The sequence below is a fragment of the Schistocerca piceifrons genome, chromosome 5 (assembly GCF_021461385.2).
Source record: "Schistocerca piceifrons isolate TAMUIC-IGC-003096 chromosome 5, iqSchPice1.1, whole genome shotgun sequence".
Lineage (NCBI taxonomy): Eukaryota > Metazoa > Arthropoda > Insecta > Orthoptera > Acrididae > Schistocerca > Schistocerca piceifrons.
The window spans coordinates 374405978-374427346 of record NC_060142.1 but is presented as its reverse complement, the minus strand read 5'-3'; the positions used below and the strand labels follow the sequence as shown (position 1 = coordinate 374427346).

Below are 21369 nucleotides of genomic sequence, written 5' to 3'. Positions count from 1 at the left end.
GTGTGTTAGCTCTGAAAGAGAATGTGATATCGTCCAAAAAGTAATTGAGACAATTCCAAAAGGAAGCATGTTCAAAAATTTTCGTTAGTATTGGGTACAATATGTGGTCAAATATGCCAATGAAATCTTTTTATAGGGATGGGAATTTTTGCACCCAATAGACTTTATGCAAAATTGTAAGGCAACATCCTTCCTAAAAGAGTAGTGAAGTAAAACGCAAATCTGTAAAATAATTTCTTGAGGGAGAAGCACTGTCTTGGGCTAACCACATTAATTGTCAAAACTTAACACTTGATGAGTTTAAAAAGGAATTTTTTGAAAAAGTTCTGATCAGAATCAGAGCAGGCTACGATCTAGAGTGAGCTTCTAAATGTAATACACTAATAGAGATCAGAAGTGACGTATGAAATAATTTTGCAAAACTCAGTTGAAAAGTTAGGTACACTTAAATCAACTTTTTGATGAATTAACACAGACTCTCATGTTAAAGAGGACATTACCTGAAAGGATACGTTGAGGTTTGGTTTATGGAACAAATGATTAAGCTGAACAATTTTTGAAATATATGGACAAACTGGATAGGGAACTTGACTGAGGAAATAAACAAAACTTCGACTTTGGGAGAAAATAACTGGACGGATGGTAAACTTATAAACAAGGGATTATTAAAGGCTATAATTACCAAAATAATTATGCAGAAAGGTGACCTATACGAGGAAATCAGTACTTCAATAGACAGAAATGGCAATAATGATTTTGAAGGGAGCACTATCAATCCTAATAACCATATAAGCTCAATGAGGCAAGAAATAACTCAAACTGAGGACCTCTCTGTTGGCAGTTCACAATGTAAGAGTATATGATGGTTTTAATACAGGGACCAAATGAAGCAATAATTGCTAAAGTCAGAATTGTGACTGCAAAGAAGTGAAAGTGTTTCAGGTAAGCAAAACTGCCAGGTGAGGGATTTTGTAAACGGTTTTATACGATACTTATAAAATCAAAAAGATAAAGAAAGAACAGTTGATGAGTTGTTTAGAGGAAGTGTGCTGTTCAATCAATTACTGGGGCAGGGGGGTGTGAGTGAGGGGAATGAATGAATTAGGAACCAGGAATGCAATACATGTATGGAGGGATTGAGGAAATAGAAGTACATGAGAAGGATGAGGGCATGATAAGCAATGGGATAACTAATACTTTTCTGGCGGGATAATGGTTCAAACAAAGATTCAGAAAAGTTGAGAAATGGAGACAAAGACAATGAAGAGACAGGTTATTATATTGACTTAAATAAAGAATTTTTGTCAGGCAATGAACAGAGTGAAATCTCAGATATGGTGAAGTTGTTAAATGCCATGGAAGATTATGGAGAAGATACACATTATCGTAAGTCTGTGGTGCTGGAAATGACAAAGTATCAAGGTGTCAGTGCGGCTGAAGATACTTTAGCTGCTGAACAAAACTCACAATGTATAAGAACAGATGTTACAACAGGATAAAATGAAAATTTTCTTTATAAAATTTAGTGGAGCATGGGAAAAATGTCTTTTAGTAATTCCTTTTGAGAAAAGTTGGCTGTTGTAAAGAAACAACCATATTCCTATATTCAGAGTGTTCTCTTGTGGGGGATGTTAACTAGGACAAAAATGAGCCCCTGATGAATTTATCATCATTTTTCAATTGCAAACAATACACAAATCTCACGAATCTCACGAATCTACTGTCTAATGATCTACATCCATTTTTTTTACCTACTGTCTGAAATTCAGGTTTTTGAATCCTCACTTCTTACAATGAAAACAATAAAACCACAATATTCAGTATAAAAACTGTGTGTGTGTGTGTGTGTGTGTGTGTGTGTGTGTGTGTGTGTGTGTGTGTGTGTGTGCGCGCGCGCGCACCTTGCTCCACACCCCTGCCTACAATGCCAGTGCAGCAGTAAATTACAGTTATTTTGTTATTTAACACACCAGGACTATTTTAAATCTCTGATGCCAACTTCTTCCAGTGAATTAAAAAACCTTTCCCTGGGAGGTGCTAGAACACTGTTCCAGCCAAAATTAAGCCCTGCTGCAGATGATCTGCACATCCAGCACAACAAGGTACCAGCCATAACTCACAAACTACGTCAGAACAATTTGAGAAACACTCCATGGAAGTGAGGGTGCCTATATGCACCTCAGATCATCTGCCTTCAATCTTACTGAGTCTATTAAGAATGCCATCAATAGCATATTTATGCCTGAGAGATGGCTTTGACCAATCATTATGAGTTTTGGGTGGCAGCGAAGAAGTCATCAGGATAGCACACACACATTATGTATGTCTTGCGTAGTTCAGCGCAGGGCACAAAGTTAAAGAGCACAGTTCCTCTTTTTGATGTCACAGTTTTCATTATATACATCTCATAGGTCACTACCAAAAGGAAACTGGATTTTTTTATTTCTTATTTTGTTAGTGTCTGTACAAGGTCTCAACTTTCCTATTTTGGAGTGCACTGGTTTCCTCTGTCATGAAACTACTAGCGACGTTTTCATTTTCGAGCTTTTAGTGTCAGTATGTGCTCTGCATTCGATTTTCAAGAAATTACTTTTAAAAAGACAACTAATGCATCTCCACTACCGTATTCACTCGAATCTAAGCCGCACTTTTTTTCCGGTTTTTGTAATCCAAAAAACCGTCTGCAGCTTAGAATCGAGTGCAAAGTAAGTGGAAGTTCTGAAAAATGTTGGTAGGTGCCGCCACAACTAACTTCTGCCGTCGAATATATGTAGCGCTACAGAGGCATGCTTTGCAGGCACAAAGATAAATACTGGCGCCAAAACCTCTGCGTCAGTAAATCAATTAAAAAAAAAAAAAAAAGGTGGAAGGAGAGCTTTTTTCTCCGCCCCGAGTTTCGACCACTGCATTTTCATACATTATCCAACGAAGTAAATACAAATTCCGTACTGTTCATCTTCGAATGTAGCAGCATTTTGATGTACTACGAAAATCCGACTGGCAAGACTGTTTGGGATGTTTGTCAATATGGCCAACTCTACGTTCTGAATTTTTTCCTACCTGTGAGAAGACGCGGCTGTTAATAGGAACTTTTATGAATTGTTAATCACATGAAATATTCTCTTCACCATAAGAATAATACTAATATAAACATTTTGCCATGTATTCTTTCATGTTTGCTAGTATCTCATTTAAATCCAGTCTACCTAATAAACTACGAAACTAGAGTGAGACAACAGCAAACGCGAAACAATATACATATCATGTCATGTTTATATTCGTATTATCCTTATGCCTAAAAGTGATACAGTCAGAAATGAAGCAGGGCAACTGACTACATTTTTAAATCTAAGATGACTAATTTCTGTGCAGAATGTAATGTACTAAAGAGGCGTCTGCAAAGATTTTCAAACGGAGAAAAATTTTCGCCAAACTCTAGTTCAGAACATCTTCTATCATACGCAGTCTATTATTTGGTTCTTGTTGATCATTATCAAAGAAAGCAGCAGTGTAAGTAACAACAAATAGCAGTCTCTTGCCATTGTTTCGCTAATGAGGCGATTCCTCTCTCTCTCTCTCTCTCTCTCTCTCTCTCTCTCTCTCTTTTTTTTAATTGTAAGCGCAGTAGCGTGCACAAAAGCAAGCCATGCCGCGAGCGGCAACAAGCCATAAACACTCATTATCTGAATGCGACAAACGATGCATGACACAGTACAGTAATGCATTTTCAGATTAGAGTGACGAAAACACCTATAACAAAGAGAACGGCACTTATCAGATCAAAGAAAAAAAGCAATCAATTCAAACCAGGCGAAGCACGTGAAAAAGGGAGGATACCCATATAAATACGGACGGAGCGTCTGACGCATAGCAATGGCTACCTGGTAAAGCTGAACTGCTAAGCTTACGACTCGAACCAAACTACTATAGCTGTATCGTCATTCATTCGACGTAAATTGTGTCTCATATTTGAACGGACCAACCTTGTTTTGATTTGGAGGTGCGGCCTAAAACTTCTCTCTCCCCTTGAATTTCGAGTCTCAAATTTCAGGTGCGACTTAGATTCGGGAAAATTTTTTTTTCCTCAATTTTGAGTCTCATTTTTCACGTGTGGCATAGATTCGAGTAAATACGGTAATTTCCTTAAGAATTCTGGCATTCTAAACAGACTGAGATGTTATACTGACCAGTAAAAATGGAAGTAGGAGTTCAAAAGAGCATGGACATTGCTTGCAATCAAACACAAAATTGCTCTATGTAAGAGGCCAACAGGAAGTGCTATTGTTCTTTCCCCCAAGTAACTTCTGTTTGCCAAAGCATAGACTCTGTAACACCCCATCACATCCTTTTTCATCAAAACTAACACTAATCATATATACATATGCTGTAAAATGACTCACTCCCTCCACAGCATTTTGATAAAAGAATCGTTCAAAAGATCTATGGAACATGTCACTAACTAACTAACTAACTAACTAACTAACTAACGAGGGTCATCCGTCTCCAGGTTCTAATTGATGTGATTAATGACAGCTTGCTCCAAATGTAGAAAAACGTACATTAATGTGGATGAGTAGGAAAAACGATCCTGTATTGTTTGAATACAGCAATGTGCCACTTGATACATCAATTAAATATCTAGCCATAACGTTGCAAAACGGTGTGAAATGGAATGAGCATATCAGGTTGATAATAGGGAAGGTGAATGCTCAACTTAGCTTTATTGGAAGAATTCTGAGGCAGCGTAGGTCATCTATACAGGAGACAGTGTATAGAACACTTCAGCGACACAGCCTTGTGTGCTGTTTGTGTGTCAGTTTAAAGGAAGACATTGTAGCAATTGAGAAGCAAGCTGCTAGATTTGTTCGATCAGCTAGCAAGTGTTATGGAGATGTACCATGAACCCAAGTGCTGGAGAAATGATGATGATCTTTCTGAGAGGTAATTGTGGAAATTGAGAGAACTGTTATTTGAGGCTGACTTTGAGTTGATTTTACTGCCATTAATGTACATTTGCATAAGGACCATAAATATACGATGAGAGAAATCAGGACTTGTACAGAGGCCAATAGACAGTGGTTTTTCCCTTCCCTATTTGCGACTGGAGCAGGAAAAGAAATTACTAGTACTGTTATATGGCACTCTCCATGGCGGTTTGCAGTTTATGTATTTAGAAATAAATCCATCTCTGGGCCCAACCATCTCTGTGGCCAACTGTCTCCGGGGTTTCAAGAGTCCATCACCTCCAAGAATCAGTCATCTCCAGAGCTCTGCCAGACTGCGGTAGCTTCACAAGCAGTGGGTTCCTCCGGCGCATTGTCCTCCTTCCACCAGGCTTCTTGGATCAACAGGACCCTCCATTCCTCAATTCCTCACCCAGACATACAATTTCCTTTGTGCTCCTACGCATGCTCCAGCAGCAAGCACTCATTGGAGTTTTTTTCTCCAGCACTCTACTCTCTTCTTTTCCCTGCTCTCATGCACACATGGCAGTGAGCCCAAAACAGGCCAGTCTTCCAGTGCTTAAGCCCCTTCCTTCTGTGCTTTCTCTACGTCGGATCCTCTGGCGGCTTCACACACAACTGATTCCTCTGGTGCTGTGCTCTATTTCTTTTCACTTACTTCCTGGCCACTCTACACCATCAATCCTTCCATGATGTGCTAGCCTTCATCTGTTTCTTTTTCCAGATGCACATGTTCCTGCCCACTCCGCTGTTGGCCATTGTGCCCATACCGTCCACGACTTCTGCGTGGTGATGCCTCCCAACTCAGGAACAAGTTATAGGGGCTGGGCCGCAACCGCCATTGGCTCCCTCAACATTTTCAGATGCCCATGTCGGCCGAAGGGGTGGGGGGTGGTGGGTGGGGGGGGAGCACCACTTCCACTGTGGTGACCTGTCAATGTGGCTCCTCCCTCCCCCCTAGGACGGAGGTTATACAGGCCTGCACCAATTACTCCCAAAGTGCGAAGTGAATGTAGGCTCTTCAGCTACAAGCAAGATGACTCCTCCATCTTGGGAAGAAGGGATGTAGTATCTGCTCCTACATTTTGAAGGGACAGCAACTGCACGTACACATGTGTCCTGCAAATGATCTGGCCTCACGCATCATCCACTTCTTGTACACACATCCACAAGTGAGCTATGATGATAACAGTTCCAGGTAGCAAGCCACCACAACAACAAATACAATGCTGTTTGTTATCGCTGGAAACTCAAGATACCAATACTGCAGGCACTACTCTTGGCATCTGGCTGTGCTCCAGTTTACATCAGGAGCAGACGCCTGCATGGAACTATTTCCCTCCACAAGTCACATGCCTGAAAATAGTCCGCATTGTATACCTTTGCTTCAGCAGTACGGAGGTCAGTGCACTGTCTCCAACAAGCCAGTCATTGCAGGAGTTATACCAAGTAATTCCACCGAATGCTCTGCGGTCTTCATTCAGAGTAGCTCCTCACTGGTGCCAACTCCTGCAAATCTAATTAATCCCTCTTTCAACGGACTCTCACTCACAGACCTAGCCTTTGGCTACGCCTCACTGTTAAGCTTGCATCACGCATCGTCAATGGAGTTATCAGCCTGCTGGTATCTCCTCTAGTAACTCCATAAGTGGTTACTCGCTAAGTCTTCCTGTGACCAACATAAACTCTACAGTTGTGTCATAATGTTATTTCTTCCTGTAATTCTGTCTTGAATAAATGTGTTATTACTTCCAGTCTACTTGACTGCTGTATGTAGCACACCCTAGTCCATAAAATAGATCATACAGTTGATAAGCTATTAAATGAGAGATAGCTGCCATATTGGAGAGTGAGAAATAATTGAGACCCTGTAAACTGGGCAGTTCAGTGTAGTAAATAACTTATGACATATGTCATGACAATGGCTGTGCACATGGGAGGAGGAAAAAACACAACTATCTCCGCACTGTAGCACAGAGATGCATTGCCCCACACAAAATACCTTTCCTAGTTCTGCATCACAGAAGACTGGGATTAGCATAAGTATTTTGATACTGATAACTGATCCTCGACACATAGTTCAAGGTTTTTTTCAACTCCTTAATCAAGATACATGTTGATATGTATGATGAGCGGCGTTAGATTTCATAGATAGGATAATATTTGCTTAACTCTTTCAGTCACCTGATTTGGGAAGACTGAGCACATTTGTAATGCTGTTAAGAGGAATGTAGGCACTTTGGACCAATCATTACAACTTAAGGGCAGAAGATCGTCATCATTTATTTATTCACTGTTGTTTTGTGGGGCCATACTATAAATTGCCAGCCTGCTCATGAAGTAATGACGTGTCAAATACAACAAGGGAACCACCTTCAAAGTCAATTTATTGTCAATGTGCACTAAACTTCAGCCTGCTTTTTTGTTTGTTATGGGGAGAGTATTATAGATGAAGTTTTTCTGAATCATCAGATTCTTATTTCACTAGGATAGATAGGCAGATTTGGAATTAATGTCAGATGTTTTCAGTAGCACATTTTAAACGTCAGTGATCCTTCTGCATGAAGAGTTCAACAGTTTGCAAGCTTCTGAAATGGAATGAGTGAATATGCTGGAGGCACTATATATGTTACGGTTTTGTACATTCTTTAGTCACATCAACTGAATGACTATGACATTTCCTTAAAATATGTCATTACAATTTTTTTCTAATCTTACTGTCAATGTGTAACTGACTTCTCGTTGCTAGCAGTGACACAACCTGAAACCTATCGAATACTGCTCAAACATGTGAAGTTGCAAGGGAGTGGGGTGCTCAGTTTCACTTAAGTAAGAAGCAGGGAATTCGGACACTGATACCTACAAGAAGGAAAACATTTTTAAACACGAGGAATTTTATGGATCAACAGTTTGTAGTTGGCAGTTTGTGTTTCAAAATGTTACTAGTTCAACGCACACTGCTAAAGTCTCATTTTTAATTAAAACTAATATGTTACATAGATATCATCTAATCAATTTACCTTGCAGTTTAACTTACCCAATACACACAAAAGAAATACTTTTACCTGTTGACAACCCACTTAAAATACAATTTAAATGTTTGAATACTCAGTTTACTCCATTTCATGCTGAAGAAAAAAGATATGTTTGAAGGAACTCACTCATATTGTGCTTAACTTAATTTCACAGATTATTACCATTAATAATGCTCATAAGTTGGATGCCATGAGCTCACACATGTTGAAGGCTCCAGAACGCACATGTTAAATAGATAACGCAAAGCTAATTTGTACAATAACATGTGTTACTTTTAAAATTTCCTCCCTGATTTAAAATATTTTACAACTGTTTTCAGAAAGTCATGGTATACCTGTCAAACACTTACCAACATTTTGAGTCAGAACAGCATGATTCCAATTCAACGACCCAAAAACACAATTAGCTGCATCAATTAGTCTCTTTCGTGCCTCATCAAAAGTGTTTTTCTTCTTTTCCACAGGTTCCGGCAGTTGCTCAAAAACTATTTTAGCTGCTAATTCATCTAGCTCATCCTCTGGGCCCTCCATCTATAAAAAAAAAGTTATAGAAGCTGCAATATTATCAAAAAAATTATTATCAGCAGATACAAATACACACTGTTCTTTTAATGATAATGTCCACTTTTTCTGCTGTTCCTTCACCACCATACGCACTGCCTACATAGTCTCTGAAGCATACTCAAAAGAAATTTTACACCACCTGCATATCTACAAATGTGTGGGGGCTTAGACTCAAGGGAAGCAGGGAGTGAAAGAATAATACTACCTTAACTATGAAATAACACCAAAATAAGAAAAAAGGGCAGCAGTTGAAAAGTAGGCATCTGTGAAACAAAAATCTGCTTTGGGTAATATAAAAACAGTAATGCTTCATCCCATGCATTGTAACATATTTGATCCTCAGCATGCTGTCCACAGTGTGTTGAGATGCTGCTCCGTAAGCCTGCCCCACCCTTCAACGGCAGCTCTCCTGTGGTCACCCAGAGTGCGAGGAACGTTCCTGCAGTACCACACTGATAGTCTCAATTGGTCCCAAGCACACTCAATCTGGTTCATGTCAGCTGATATTGCTGGCCATTGTATTACAGTTGTTTGGGCCTCCTGGAAGAAGGTGTTCATAAGTTGGATGCCATGAGCTCACACATGTTGAAGGCTGTGGCCAAAAGCTGTGTGTAAGCGTGTTTTAAATGTTTTTGTCTGAGACTTAATGTGCCTTCTTTATGGTAAGTAGCAATCTAGCTTTTCCTACACTGTTGATACTCCTACGTGGAGTTTCCATTGTTTGATTTTGCTATAAATTATAACCAAACATTAAAAAGTTTTCTTTGCTAAAGTTCCTTCTCATAAGGGTTTTCAAACTTGAGATGTTCCTGCCTGTCTGTGGTTGCTCAATGAACAATTTAGATAATAGGCCTAGAAGCGAGACCTGTGCCATACAACATCCCACAACCACTTATTCCAGTCTAGTCACAAGCATCAACCATACCATCAAAGACAGGGCTACCTGCTAATGCAGTCACATGATCTACAACGTAAGCTGCAACCACTGTGCTGTGTTCTACATGGGAATGACAACCAACAAGCTGTCTGTCTGTATGAATGACCACTGACAAATTGTGGCCAAGAGAAGCTGGACCACCCAGTTACTTAGCACACTTCCGAACACAACATTCTTCAGTTCAATGACTGCTTCACAACCTGCACCACCTGGATCCTTCCTACCAACACCAGCTAAGCCAAACTGCACAGATGGGAACTGTCCCTGCAATATACCCTACATTCCCATGACCCTTCTGTCCTCAGCCTTTGTTAGTCCATATCCTTCACCCACCCCTTCCCTGGGCCCACTCCACCAGCTCACAGTCTTCTGTTCCAAAGCTACTGGTATGTCAGTCATACCACCATTTATTTCAACAGCTTTGTTTTCAGCACCCTGCATTGACTCACATGCAACAGATTCCACAGCAGCTCCAATAAATCCTGCTTACTTGTTGATTTTACAAGGTGGGTGTGGCATATTCATCATGGCACACATTGTTTCTGCTGCAGTGTGCCCTTTGCAAGTAGCTCTCAATCCATATAACCACCTAACATTTACTTCAAAATAATTATCTTTACGCTTACCAGAATTCCAAAATGAATGAGTATATTTACAACTGGCACAATTAATGATAATTTTCCTAGCTAGTCCATTTGATACCTCACTGTCTTCATGTAACCATTTACATCATGTTTGTTTTGAGAAAACTGTACATCACAATGTTTTATTTTAATCTTCGAAGCACTAATGGGTGTTTCTCTAGATACTGACGAGTTTGCCAGTATTTCATTGTCTGTAACTTCACATGCCGCAAGTTGAACACAATGTTTCCCTTTATTCAAAAATCTATTACCATGAAACCCACGTTTCTTAAAAACACTTCGTTTTGACGTCATACTTTACTTTGAGAGATTTACCAATCTATTCATCACTTTTCCCCGGAAAAACATTAGCACTTCGACATACAACACTTGTATATACTATGATATACTATGAAACGATACGATACGGTACTGTTTTTGACAGTGCTACCAATACAAACACGTTATTTAATCTATATAACACAGCAATCCACAGCCTTCTACATAAAAAATTACTGATTTTATTAGATCTTGAAGTAACGCCCATAAAAAATTTTAACATTTTCAACCGGTGTACATTATATTTAAAAATATAAAATAAAATACTTCCCATGTGAGGTTATAAGTGCTATATTTATCATTTTGTTCAGAAAATTGCAAATTCTGTAATGAAATAAAAATCCTAAAAAGTGAAAAGAAATTTTTTTCTATTCTAACTCCTCTTAAAAGTGATGAGGGTAGTTTGAGAAGGCCATCACCTGAGACGTTGAGGGCCCATATGAGGATCCTGAGTAAGTGTTGCAATGTCTTTGGCCCATCACAGCAACAGCTGGCATCAAAGTAGGCTGCAGAGAGGGGGACAGTAGTTCCAGCACTGAGAGTGACTGCATTGGAGATGTCCCCACAGCCTAATTGATGCAATCTGACACAGAGCAGGTGTAAGTGGCGAAGAGGCATATAACTGCTATGTTCACTGAAAAGTGGTCGATGTCACAAAGATCATCATGCAGTGACAATTGTAGGAAAGCCTTGAGAACAGGGGAAGAGTTTGTAATTTCAGTAGCTGAAAAGGTGTAATGCTTGGCACTGAAGTGGGCAGGCATACCATCACTGAGGAGAAACAAATCAAAATTGGAAAGAAGCTGAAGGCCCCTGCCACAAGTGGCACTTCCAGACAGGGGGCAATGCGCAGTGGAATTCCTAGGTGGGAGAAAAGGGAAGGAGAGTTGTTGAATTAAGGAGGTCATCTCAATGTAACTTCCCTGCCTAGAAGTAAATAAACAATATAAATCACAATCGCTGGAAATGTTTCCACTTGCACTGCTACTGCTTCAAAAATGGTGTGGAGGGGAATCCACACACTAAAGATATATGTGCAAACCAGAGTACAGACCCCTTCAGATGCTCTCACAGGGCCAGTATGGATCTGACACAATGCACAGTAATCTCAAAAACTTGGAGAATGGTCATCAGTGAAGTGTACTTCTTGGAGAGTAACAGGGATCACAGAACAAGAGGAAAATAACTGCAGTTCCAGCAGGAGACAGTAACAGCCATTGTGGTTCCATTGGATCATCATACTGAGGGTGAACTGATTAGGTCAGAAGGAGCTAGGACAAGTCAAGTACCAATATCACTGTCAGGGTGGAACAACACCAACAAACATCAGTTCAGAGTTTGATGGCGTGGGAGGATCTGGCATCTCTGAGGTCACCAGTGTATCCCTCTCCCAAGGTTTCTTCTTCTTCTTCTTCTTCTTCTTCTTCTTCTCTTTAACAACTTAATATTGGAAGCTGTCACAATGCAATTCTTACCACCTTAGGGAATGCAGGTGAGAAGACATCATTAAATTTTATGAATGTAAAGCAAATTGATTTAAATTTATGTACTTAATTTTTATATTATAAGAACTGTTTATTGCATGAATGTTTGTTTTCTTTGTTTAACGTTGAGGCCAATGGCGACACAACATGCCGACATTAAGGGTCTTCGCTTTTGCAGCCAGAAATGCTGAACCACCCACCACCACAGCCAGTGATAGTGAGAAGATCTTACCAGCAGCTGCTGTAAAACTCTGGTTCCATTGGACATTAATTGATACTATTGTAATTCAAGACAAAAAGAAAATGAACCATAACTGTAATTAAACTGTAATGATGTAGTAGTGGTCTGGGGCTGGCTGCTACTAATGATGTACGTATTGTGTATGTCTATCTAATTAGAAGGCAATAAACTTTTACAGAGCTGAAAGTTACTTTTACACTGTACTTACTTATGAAATGAAGAACTTAATCTATCCACAAGAAAGAATAAACGACAGGTTACACACTGTTCATATATTCAAGTAGTATTATTATTAGTAGTAGTAATAGTAGTAGTAGTATGGTTCAAATGGCTCTGAGCATTATGCGACTTAACTTCTAGGTCATCAGTCGCCTAGAACTTAGAACTAATTAAACCTAACTAACCTAAGGACATCACACACCTCCATGCCCAAGGCAGGATTCGAACCTGTGACCAGAGCGGTCGCTCGGCTCCAAACTGTAGCGCCTAGAACCGCACGGCCAGTAGTAGTAGTAGTAGTAGTAGTAGTAGTTTGAGAGTATGATCACAGTCTAAGAGAATTAAATTTTGGTACAAATTCCACCTATGTACAGCATCTTTGTCTTGTTATCAACTAAACTTCAATTCCTAAGCAACAAGTGAACTGATCTCCCCTCTCTCATTCTGATACAAAGGACCTGCAAGTTTAACTAAGAAATATTTTACTACTACACTTCAATAATTTGACATGGCTTGTATTCCGGTTACAAGAAAAGCTAGCATGGTTAAAATGATTAACTGATGGTCAACTAATCTAAACACAATTCTTCAGACAAGAAGTGTAACACTGTACTGATGATCTTGCGAGGGATTATCAACTGTGGGTGTAGTAAAGGAAGGAGAGTGGTCACCTCTGACACCCACAGCCTCTGGGTTGCTGATCTTGGATTTCTGGGAAGATGGTTCCCGAATGGGAGCTATCACTAGCATAGGAAATTGTGCTTCTCTGGTGGCCTACATGGAGACATTCGTGAAAATGTTGCCGCAGGAACCACAAGAAGGAAGTTCCTATCTTCTCCATAGTCCAGTTCATTTGTGGAACTACAAAAGGTTGATGCCAACAACCTGGGCATAGCAGTGGCATAGTCAATATCAGTGGGACTCGATACAATTATATTCTTCACAAGCTCCAAGACATAAGTTTTTTTATTGCTTGATTAGGATTGCACACTTCAGGGATCAGGGAAAATGGTAGCCTGACAACTGACAAAGACAGTTGTAGTGCAAGTGATGAATTTTTGTGAAGCAGCTGGCCAGTCTCCCAATATCGGGTTGCATGTAAACTGGGAAGTCATACGCCCATAGTAGTGGCATTTAAAGCACAGTTTTTACCTTCTCTGGACGTTCAGCCCCTGTCATACGTGAGGATGACTGCACCAGTTCCAACTTTGTTGTCTGGCAGGCTTTGATGTACACGCTGTATGGAGTGAATCCCTACCCTCCCCAAGTGTTCGAAAGTTTAATCCCTGTACCACATTGATGTTCTTATGGGGTACATCACCACCAACTTTTTTACAACACAGGAACACCCAGGACTGGGTAGGATTTGCAATCTTAATTATGATGGAACAACTTTTTAATTTACTAAAGGAAGACGGTTAAATATGTTTATGATATTCTACCCAATAAACATTGACTTACTGCAGAGAAAGTACCCTGCAACTGTTTGGGTACAAACCATGAACTGAGCGACTATGTCTCGACTGGTTTTCCTTTCCTCCCATGGCATAGTCAAGGAGGGAAAATTCCAAGGGTCGTAATGATCTGCACTAAATTGCAAACTGCCTGAAGAAGCTGTTGGAGCCTCATGGCCACTGGCTGAGAACTTCAGTCATTTCATGATCCCAAATATCTGTCAAGATGCCACCTATTCCAAACAAGCCAGCCAGAGCAAAGGCTACCAGGCCTGATGACCGCTGCCCAGAGTCCTAGAGCCACTAAACAGACAGACACTTACTCTTCAGCAAGTGCAGGGAGGTAACATCTCAGGTATCAATAATGCAACTCCTGGGTGTTCACGAGGCTACCAATGTATGGACGACACCCACATGTGAAATGGCTGCCATGCTGGGTATTGGGTGACAGCTTAGGCATCAATAGTGTGACCTCTGCATGGTCAGGAGGCTATCGATTATGGGCACCTGACGATGCCCACACATGAAATGGCTAGCACACTGAGTACTGGGTGACTTGCTCCACATGGCCCACACATTCCGTGAAAATTTTAAATAAGTGTAGTTCAAACAAAGACGTGGGAACGGGATATAAGTTAACCACAACTCTTGGTGTAAAATAAATGGAACAAAGTGGTAAAAGCCATAATCTACATCCTACGAGTGAACTATGTTCTCAACAGGAAATCTATCCTAGAGTATAAGCCTGAGAGAAGATATAGTCAGGGTGTAAAATTGCAGTACAAGTAACTGACTGCCCGGTGCATATTTGCTAAAGAGTTGCGAGCCTTCTGGGTGTGTCAAAAGGGACCTTCGCCCACAAGAATTAAAAAATTATATATATATATATATATATATATGAAATAAAATTGCTAACAAGTGTCTACCAGGGGATGGACGTTGGGAAGGTTAAAAAGGAAGGGCAGGTGTCTCAGGTTCCAGGATGAGACAGACCTGCCAATTGTGGGGATGAGGGGAGATGAAGATTAAACAAGATTAATTCCTCAAAAGTTTAAATATCTACATGATTACTCTGCAATTCACAATGAGGCTTCATTGAAGCCATTTCTCTACTGTTCCACTCTCTATCACTGCGCGGGAAAAACGAACACTTAAATCTTTCAGTGCGAGCTCCGATTTCTCTTATTTTATTATCATCATCATTCCTCCCTATGTAGGTGGGCAACAACAAAATATTTTCTCACTCTAGTGAAAAAAGTTGGTGATCAAAATTTCATGAGAAGATCCTGCCACAACATAAGAACACCTTTGTTTTAATGATTGCCACCCCAATTCACACATCATATCCATGACGCTCTCTCCCCTATTCCGTGATAGTATATAACAAGTTTCTTTGAAGTTTTTCGATATCTTATCTGATGTGGATCCCACACTGCACAGCAATACTCCAGAAAAGGGCATAAAAGTATAATGTAGGCAGTCTCTTTAGTAGACTTGTTGCATTTTCCCAGTGTTCTGCCAATAAATCATAGTCTCTGGTTTGCTTTGCCCGTAACATTATCTATGCGGTCATTCTAATTTAACCCACTGCAATTTTAATCCCTAAGTATTTAGTTGAATTTACAGGCTTTAGATTTGTGTGACTTATAGCTGAAATTCAATGAATTCCTTTTGGTTCTCATGTGGATGTCTTCAAACTTTTCATTATTTAGAGTTAAACTGTCACTTTTCACGCCATGCAGATGATGTTGTTGTTGTTGTTGTTGTTGTTGTTGTTGTTGTTGTGGTCTTCAGTCCTGAGACTGGTTTGATGCAGCTCTTCATGCTACTCTATCCTGTGCAAGCTTCTTCATTTCCCAGTACCTACTGCAACCTACATCCTTCTGAATCTGTTTAGTGTATTCAATCTCTTGGTCTCCCTCTACAATTTTTACCCTCCACACTGCCCTCTAGTACTAAATTGGTGATCCCTTGATGCCTCAGAATATGCCCTACCAACCGATCCCTTCTTCTAGTCAAGTTGTACCACAAATTTCTCCTCTCCCCAATTCTATTCAACACTTCCTCATTAGTTATGCGATCTACCCATTTAATCTTCAGCATGCAGATATCTTGTCTATTTTGTTTTGCAATTTGTTTTGATCATCTGATGACTTTCATCATCGGCAAACAATCTAAGAGTGCTACTCAGATTGTCTCCCAAATTGTTGATGTATGTCAGGAACAGCAGAGGGCCCATAACACTTCCTTGGGGAACGCTAGGTATTACTTCTGCTTTACTCAATTACTTTCTGTTAATTACTATAAACTGTCACATTCCAGACAGGAAATCACGAATCTAGTTGCATAACTGAGTTTACCATAGGCACGCAATTTGATGAGAAGTCGTTTATGAGGTACAATGTCAAACACTTTCTGGAAATCTAAAACTATGGAATCAATTTGACATCCCCTCTCAACAGTACTCATTACTTTGTGAGACTAAAGAGCTAGATGTGATTCACAAGAACGATATTTTCTGAAACCATGTCTACAAATTGTTTCCTTCGAGATAACTCATAGTGTTCAAACACAGTACACGTTCCAAAACCCTACCGCAAATCAACATTAGCGATATGGGTCTGTAATTCAGCAGATTACTTCTATTTCCTTTCTTGGGTTCTGATTTGACTTTTACAACTTTGGCATGGATCTTTCAATGAGCGATCATTTGTATACGATTGCTAAATACGGAGTGCGTGTATCAGCGTACTCAGAGGAACGTGACTGGTATACAATTAGGATCAGAGGCCTTGCCTTTATTAGATGATTTAAGCTGCTTTGCTATACCTAGCATACCTACTTCTAAGTTACTCATGTTGGCAGTTGTTCTTGGTTCGAATTCCAGAATATTCACTTCTACTTTGGTGACGGATTTTCGGAAAACCACATTTATTAACTCTGCTTCAGTGGCATCTGTCATCGGTAACATCACCATTGTTATCGCACAGCGAAGGGATTGGTTGTCTTTCCACTGGTGTACTTTACATACGACCGGAACCTCATTGGATTTTCTTCCACATTTCGAGACAGAGAGTATTGCTGGCAAAAGTATTAAAAGTATCACTCACTGAAGTCTGTACTATATTTTGAGCTTCTGTAAAACTTTGCCAATGTTGTGGATTTTGCATTCTTTTAAATTTAGCTTGTTTTTGTTGTTGCTTCTGCAACAGTGCTCTGACCTGTTTTGTGTATCATGGAGGATCACTATCATCTCTTATTAATTTTTTTGACAATGTCACTCACCAGCCATCAATATTATTTCTTTGATTTGAACCACAGCTGGTCTACACTTACATATTCAGATAGGAAGGAGTAGAGACTGTCTCTTAGGAAGGCCTCAGGCAAATTTTTATCTGCTTACGTTTATTTTTGCTGAGTTTGGATGTTATGGTCCTCAGTCCTGCTACAACAACCTTGTGGTCACTAATCCCTGTATCTGTCATGATGCTCCCTATTTGCTCATGATTATTTGTTGCTAAAAGGTCAAGTACATTTTCGCATAAATCCCATAGTGCTCAGAGCCATTTGAACCACATTTTCGCAACCATTTACACTTTGAGTTGGCTCATGAAGTAATTGATCAAATTAATATTCCAAGAACACATTCAGAACGATTTCGGATAATGCTTTATGTTTATCTCTGACTTTAAAGCTGTATTTTTGCCAACACATTGAGGGTAGATGGAAGTCACCAACAGTGACAACTGTATGAGTGGGGTACCTATTTGAAATGAAACTCAAGTTTTCTTTTAACCGTTCGGCAATTGTATCATTTGAGTTGGGGTCAGTAAACGGAATCAGTTATTAATTTATGCTGGTTGTCATGTATAACCTCTATCCACACTAACTCACACGAACTATCAATTTCACTACAAGCTAAACTACTTCCGACAGCAATAAACACTGCACCCACCAACCGTATTTAATCTATCCTTTCTGATCACAGTTAGGTCCTTTGTAACACTTTTGGCTGAACTCGTTTCCAATTTTAGTCAGCTTTCTGAACCTATAACAATTTGAGCTTCAGCGCTTCATATTAGCGCTTGGAGCTATGATTCTTTTCCAACACAGCTATGACAGTTTACAACTACAATACTGACTGTTTCTATGTATTTTATCCCGTGTTTATCCTGCACCCTCTTACAATTGATGTCCTTTCTGTAGTTTCCCGAGATCCTCTGACCTAAAAAAGCCATCCAGTCCTCTCCACACAGCCTCTAATATCTGTGCATCTGATTTCTGCATGTAGTCAACTCCTGACCTATTAAGCGGAGCCTGGAAACCCACCATCCTATGATGCAAGTCGAATCTGCAGCCTACATGGTTGCAGAACCGTCTGAACCCCTGATTTGTGACAAGTTCTGCCTTCCATCTTGCAAGCCTATGATGTCAAATATGTGGTGTCTAGCTCTTGAACAAGCTGCCTGTATTTTCTATTGATCTTAAAAATTTTACAGTCTAGTCATTACAAATTATGGTAGTATGATCACATCTTTAACATGTGGAACTACTCGTCAGATTGGGAATTTAGAAATCAACTTCACAGCGCTTAACCCTTTTGGGACGGAGCGCATTTCCCCAAAGTGGAGCAATTCGGCAGCGCTGTGTGGGTTCCATATCCCTTAGGTTTCTTTCGTTGCTTATAAAATCTACAGTCTTTGACTTATTGGTGTATTTTTTTTTTTTTAAATTAAGCTTAAAACAAGCTCTTTACCAGAATACTATTTTCATTATTCCATATCGTGCACTTTGTAACTTGGTGGTGATGTTACAATAGAAAAAAAAAAGAAAAATTTGATTTTTTCCTTCTCTTTTTTTTTTTTTTAGTTGAGAGGTTATGCATTGAATTAGACATATTAAAATTAGCTGTATCTTATTGCTTAAAGCTTTAGCTTTAAAACGACATATAAAATACAATTTTATCTCTTATGGGACATTTGTGGGAAGAAAAATAAAAAGACTATTTTGAGGGATGAAAAATTTGATTTATGTCAATAAACTACAAAACTGAATAAAATTTGCTTAAAACAAACTTTACAACTTTGGCATATCGATTTTTCGATAGGCAACCATATTTTACAAGTCCTTTCAGTACTTTGTTACTTTGTGATACCTGTTGAAGCACTCAGGTACATCAAGAGAGGGGTTGGACGGACAAATTTAGCAAAAAAAGGGGGACCGTTTTCGACCTCCTGGCTTGGAGAGATCACTGCAAATGATACAGTCACCATGTTTTCCGGTGTCCATTCTTGCAATAGCACGGCACAGGCCATGTAGGTCACCATGCTCAGGGCATGGCCTCTTCCTTGATGGGATTGGTTGAGCCCTGACGTCGCCCACAAGCTCCTTGACGAGACTCTTCTGAAACTGCAAATGACTCTTTGGTGTCTCTCCTCTTTTCTTTGCTATGATGACATATTGCAAGTAAGCGTTGATGACTCCCACCTGAAATTAGCCAGAACAATTACCCTTTTGTCGAAATAAAAATTTTTCAAGTAGGCCAAGGCCTATTAGAAAAGTGAATATCGTACCTCGAATAACCAGAAAAAAATTTTCCTCCACCATTTGAGGGATTTTCTGGCAAAATGGTACGACACGCAGTAGTGATCGGCTCTGTCTAAGGCTCCCACATTTGCCATGTAGTCACAAATCATTAACAGCTTCTGGATCACCTCTTCACCACCTCCCCATTTTTTCCGGGTGATTTATTGCATAGTATCTTTGTGATGAGTAAATTCCACGATAACTGGCCTTTTGTCTTTCCACGCTAGAATAACTGCCACTGTGTTCTCCAACACCTTCACGTCGGCCTTTTTTAGTTTTGACAGTTTTTTTCCCTTTACCTGCAAGTAAAAAAAATATATGGTAAATTTTATACAGTCCTATTTTGCAAAATATTTAGTGAAATAAGCTAATTACCTCGACCGGTAAACCTTCTCGGTTTGCCATTATTGTCACGGTTAGATGAGTTTTTTCTTTCTTCAATTCCAATTTAGAATATCTGTCGGTGTACATGTGCCTCCCCTGAGCCTGGCAATCTTGATGTAGTCAAACAAACAAATGAAGGATGATTCGGGACGTAAAGGAAAGTTCAGGGCACACCAAGGACTCCGTCATAGGAGACCCATAGTAGAGCTCAAACGTCAAAATGTATCCTGTTTCGGAATCGGCCAGGACGTAGACTCGTAGGCCCCACTTCGTCAGTTTCTGAGGATTATAGCACTTGAATGCAATTCTTCCCTTGAAACTGACAGTAGACTCATCCACTGCAATTTTTTCTCCTGGAGGAAAGTGCTCAACACTTGCTGTCAATGAAATCGATGACATTCTTCACTTTTTGGGCTCGAGTAGCAAATTTTGATGAGCCCCGAAGAGTCAGAGGACAAATGTGAAAGGCCCGGTAAAGTTGCAAAAAATCGGTCACGGTGAAATACTTCCGGAAAAAAGTCCTGCTTTGTTGTCCAATCAGTAGAAAAGTAGGCTTTTATGTCACTTTTTTCATTCATTGCCATGATGAGAATGGTACCCAAAAAAGCTTTTATTTTCATGAAAATCACATCATGCCAACCTTTCTGCTGTGAACAGGGTTTCAGGGGGTTCATTTTTTTCAATCTTATTGTGGGCGTATCGGTTTGTCTCGGACGCAATGTCATTCAAAAATTCATCAGAAAAATTTAGTTGGAAAAAATCTACGAAACTCCTACAATTTGTCACTACTTCAGAAATTTTTTCCCTTTGTGGCGCAAAATCAGAAATTTTTTTCCCTTTGTGGCACAAAATTAATGTCATTAGGAAGCTCCCCTTTTCCTGTAATATCTGTCCACACCACCGCCCTGAGGAGCACCACTGTTCACGCCACCGCCATCATCCAAATCACCACCATCCTCTAAATTTTCTTCAACAACATTTTCTTCATTTTCTTCCTCATTGTCTCCTTCATTTTCCTCTTCATCATCTATTTCATCATCACTACTTCCTGGCCACTCACTCTCACCATCATATTCATCTACATTCCACTCTTCATTACTGTCATTCAGCAAACTCTCAATGTCCTTATTAGATAAACGAGTCCTAATTATGTAGCCACTAACACAAAAATCACCACTTCATTCGAAAGACAATAAATAACTGAAGCGCAAACATAAACACAACTGCAGGTGTCACGCAAGCTCCCTAGCAACAGTGCGACCAATCAGCAGAGCGCTGAGAGGGAGACTGGGGGGAGAGGGGTTGAACACATGCCGATCACCCGCGCTCAGCATGTAGTTCACATTTTTCCCCAACAGAATGCACCCCGTCCCATGTCGATACTCCAAGCTAGTCCCTAGATACAGCGCTGGGTGTGTGACGCAACAGTCGGGCCACGTACAGTAGAGTCTCGATTATCCGACCTAAACCGGCTGCGGCAAGGTCGGATAAGCGGGAAGGCTGGATAACACAGAAAATAATACAAAAAAAACACAAAAA

The 21369-nt window shown here is 40.0% G+C and overlaps 1 protein-coding gene and 1 long non-coding RNA gene across 2 annotated transcripts in view; both read right to left on the bottom strand.

Moving 5' to 3' along the window:
- LOC124799312 (DNA repair protein RAD52 homolog) overlaps window positions 1-21369 on the bottom strand; it is a 68036-nt gene that overhangs the window by 39638 nt on the left and 7029 nt on the right. The window contains exon 2 of the mRNA XM_047262899.1: window positions 8350-8530. Coding sequence (XP_047118855.1) covers window positions 8350-8530 — 181 coding nt within the window. The remainder of the gene's footprint in view (window positions 1-8349; window positions 8531-21369) is intronic.
- On the bottom strand, window positions 18882-21300 carry LOC124799313. The gene is made up of 3 exons (XR_007017013.1): window positions 19822-21300; window positions 19434-19745; window positions 18882-19347 (listed from the first exon to the last, which is right to left on the bottom strand). It is a non-coding gene; the product is annotated as an uncharacterized LOC124799313 (long non-coding RNA).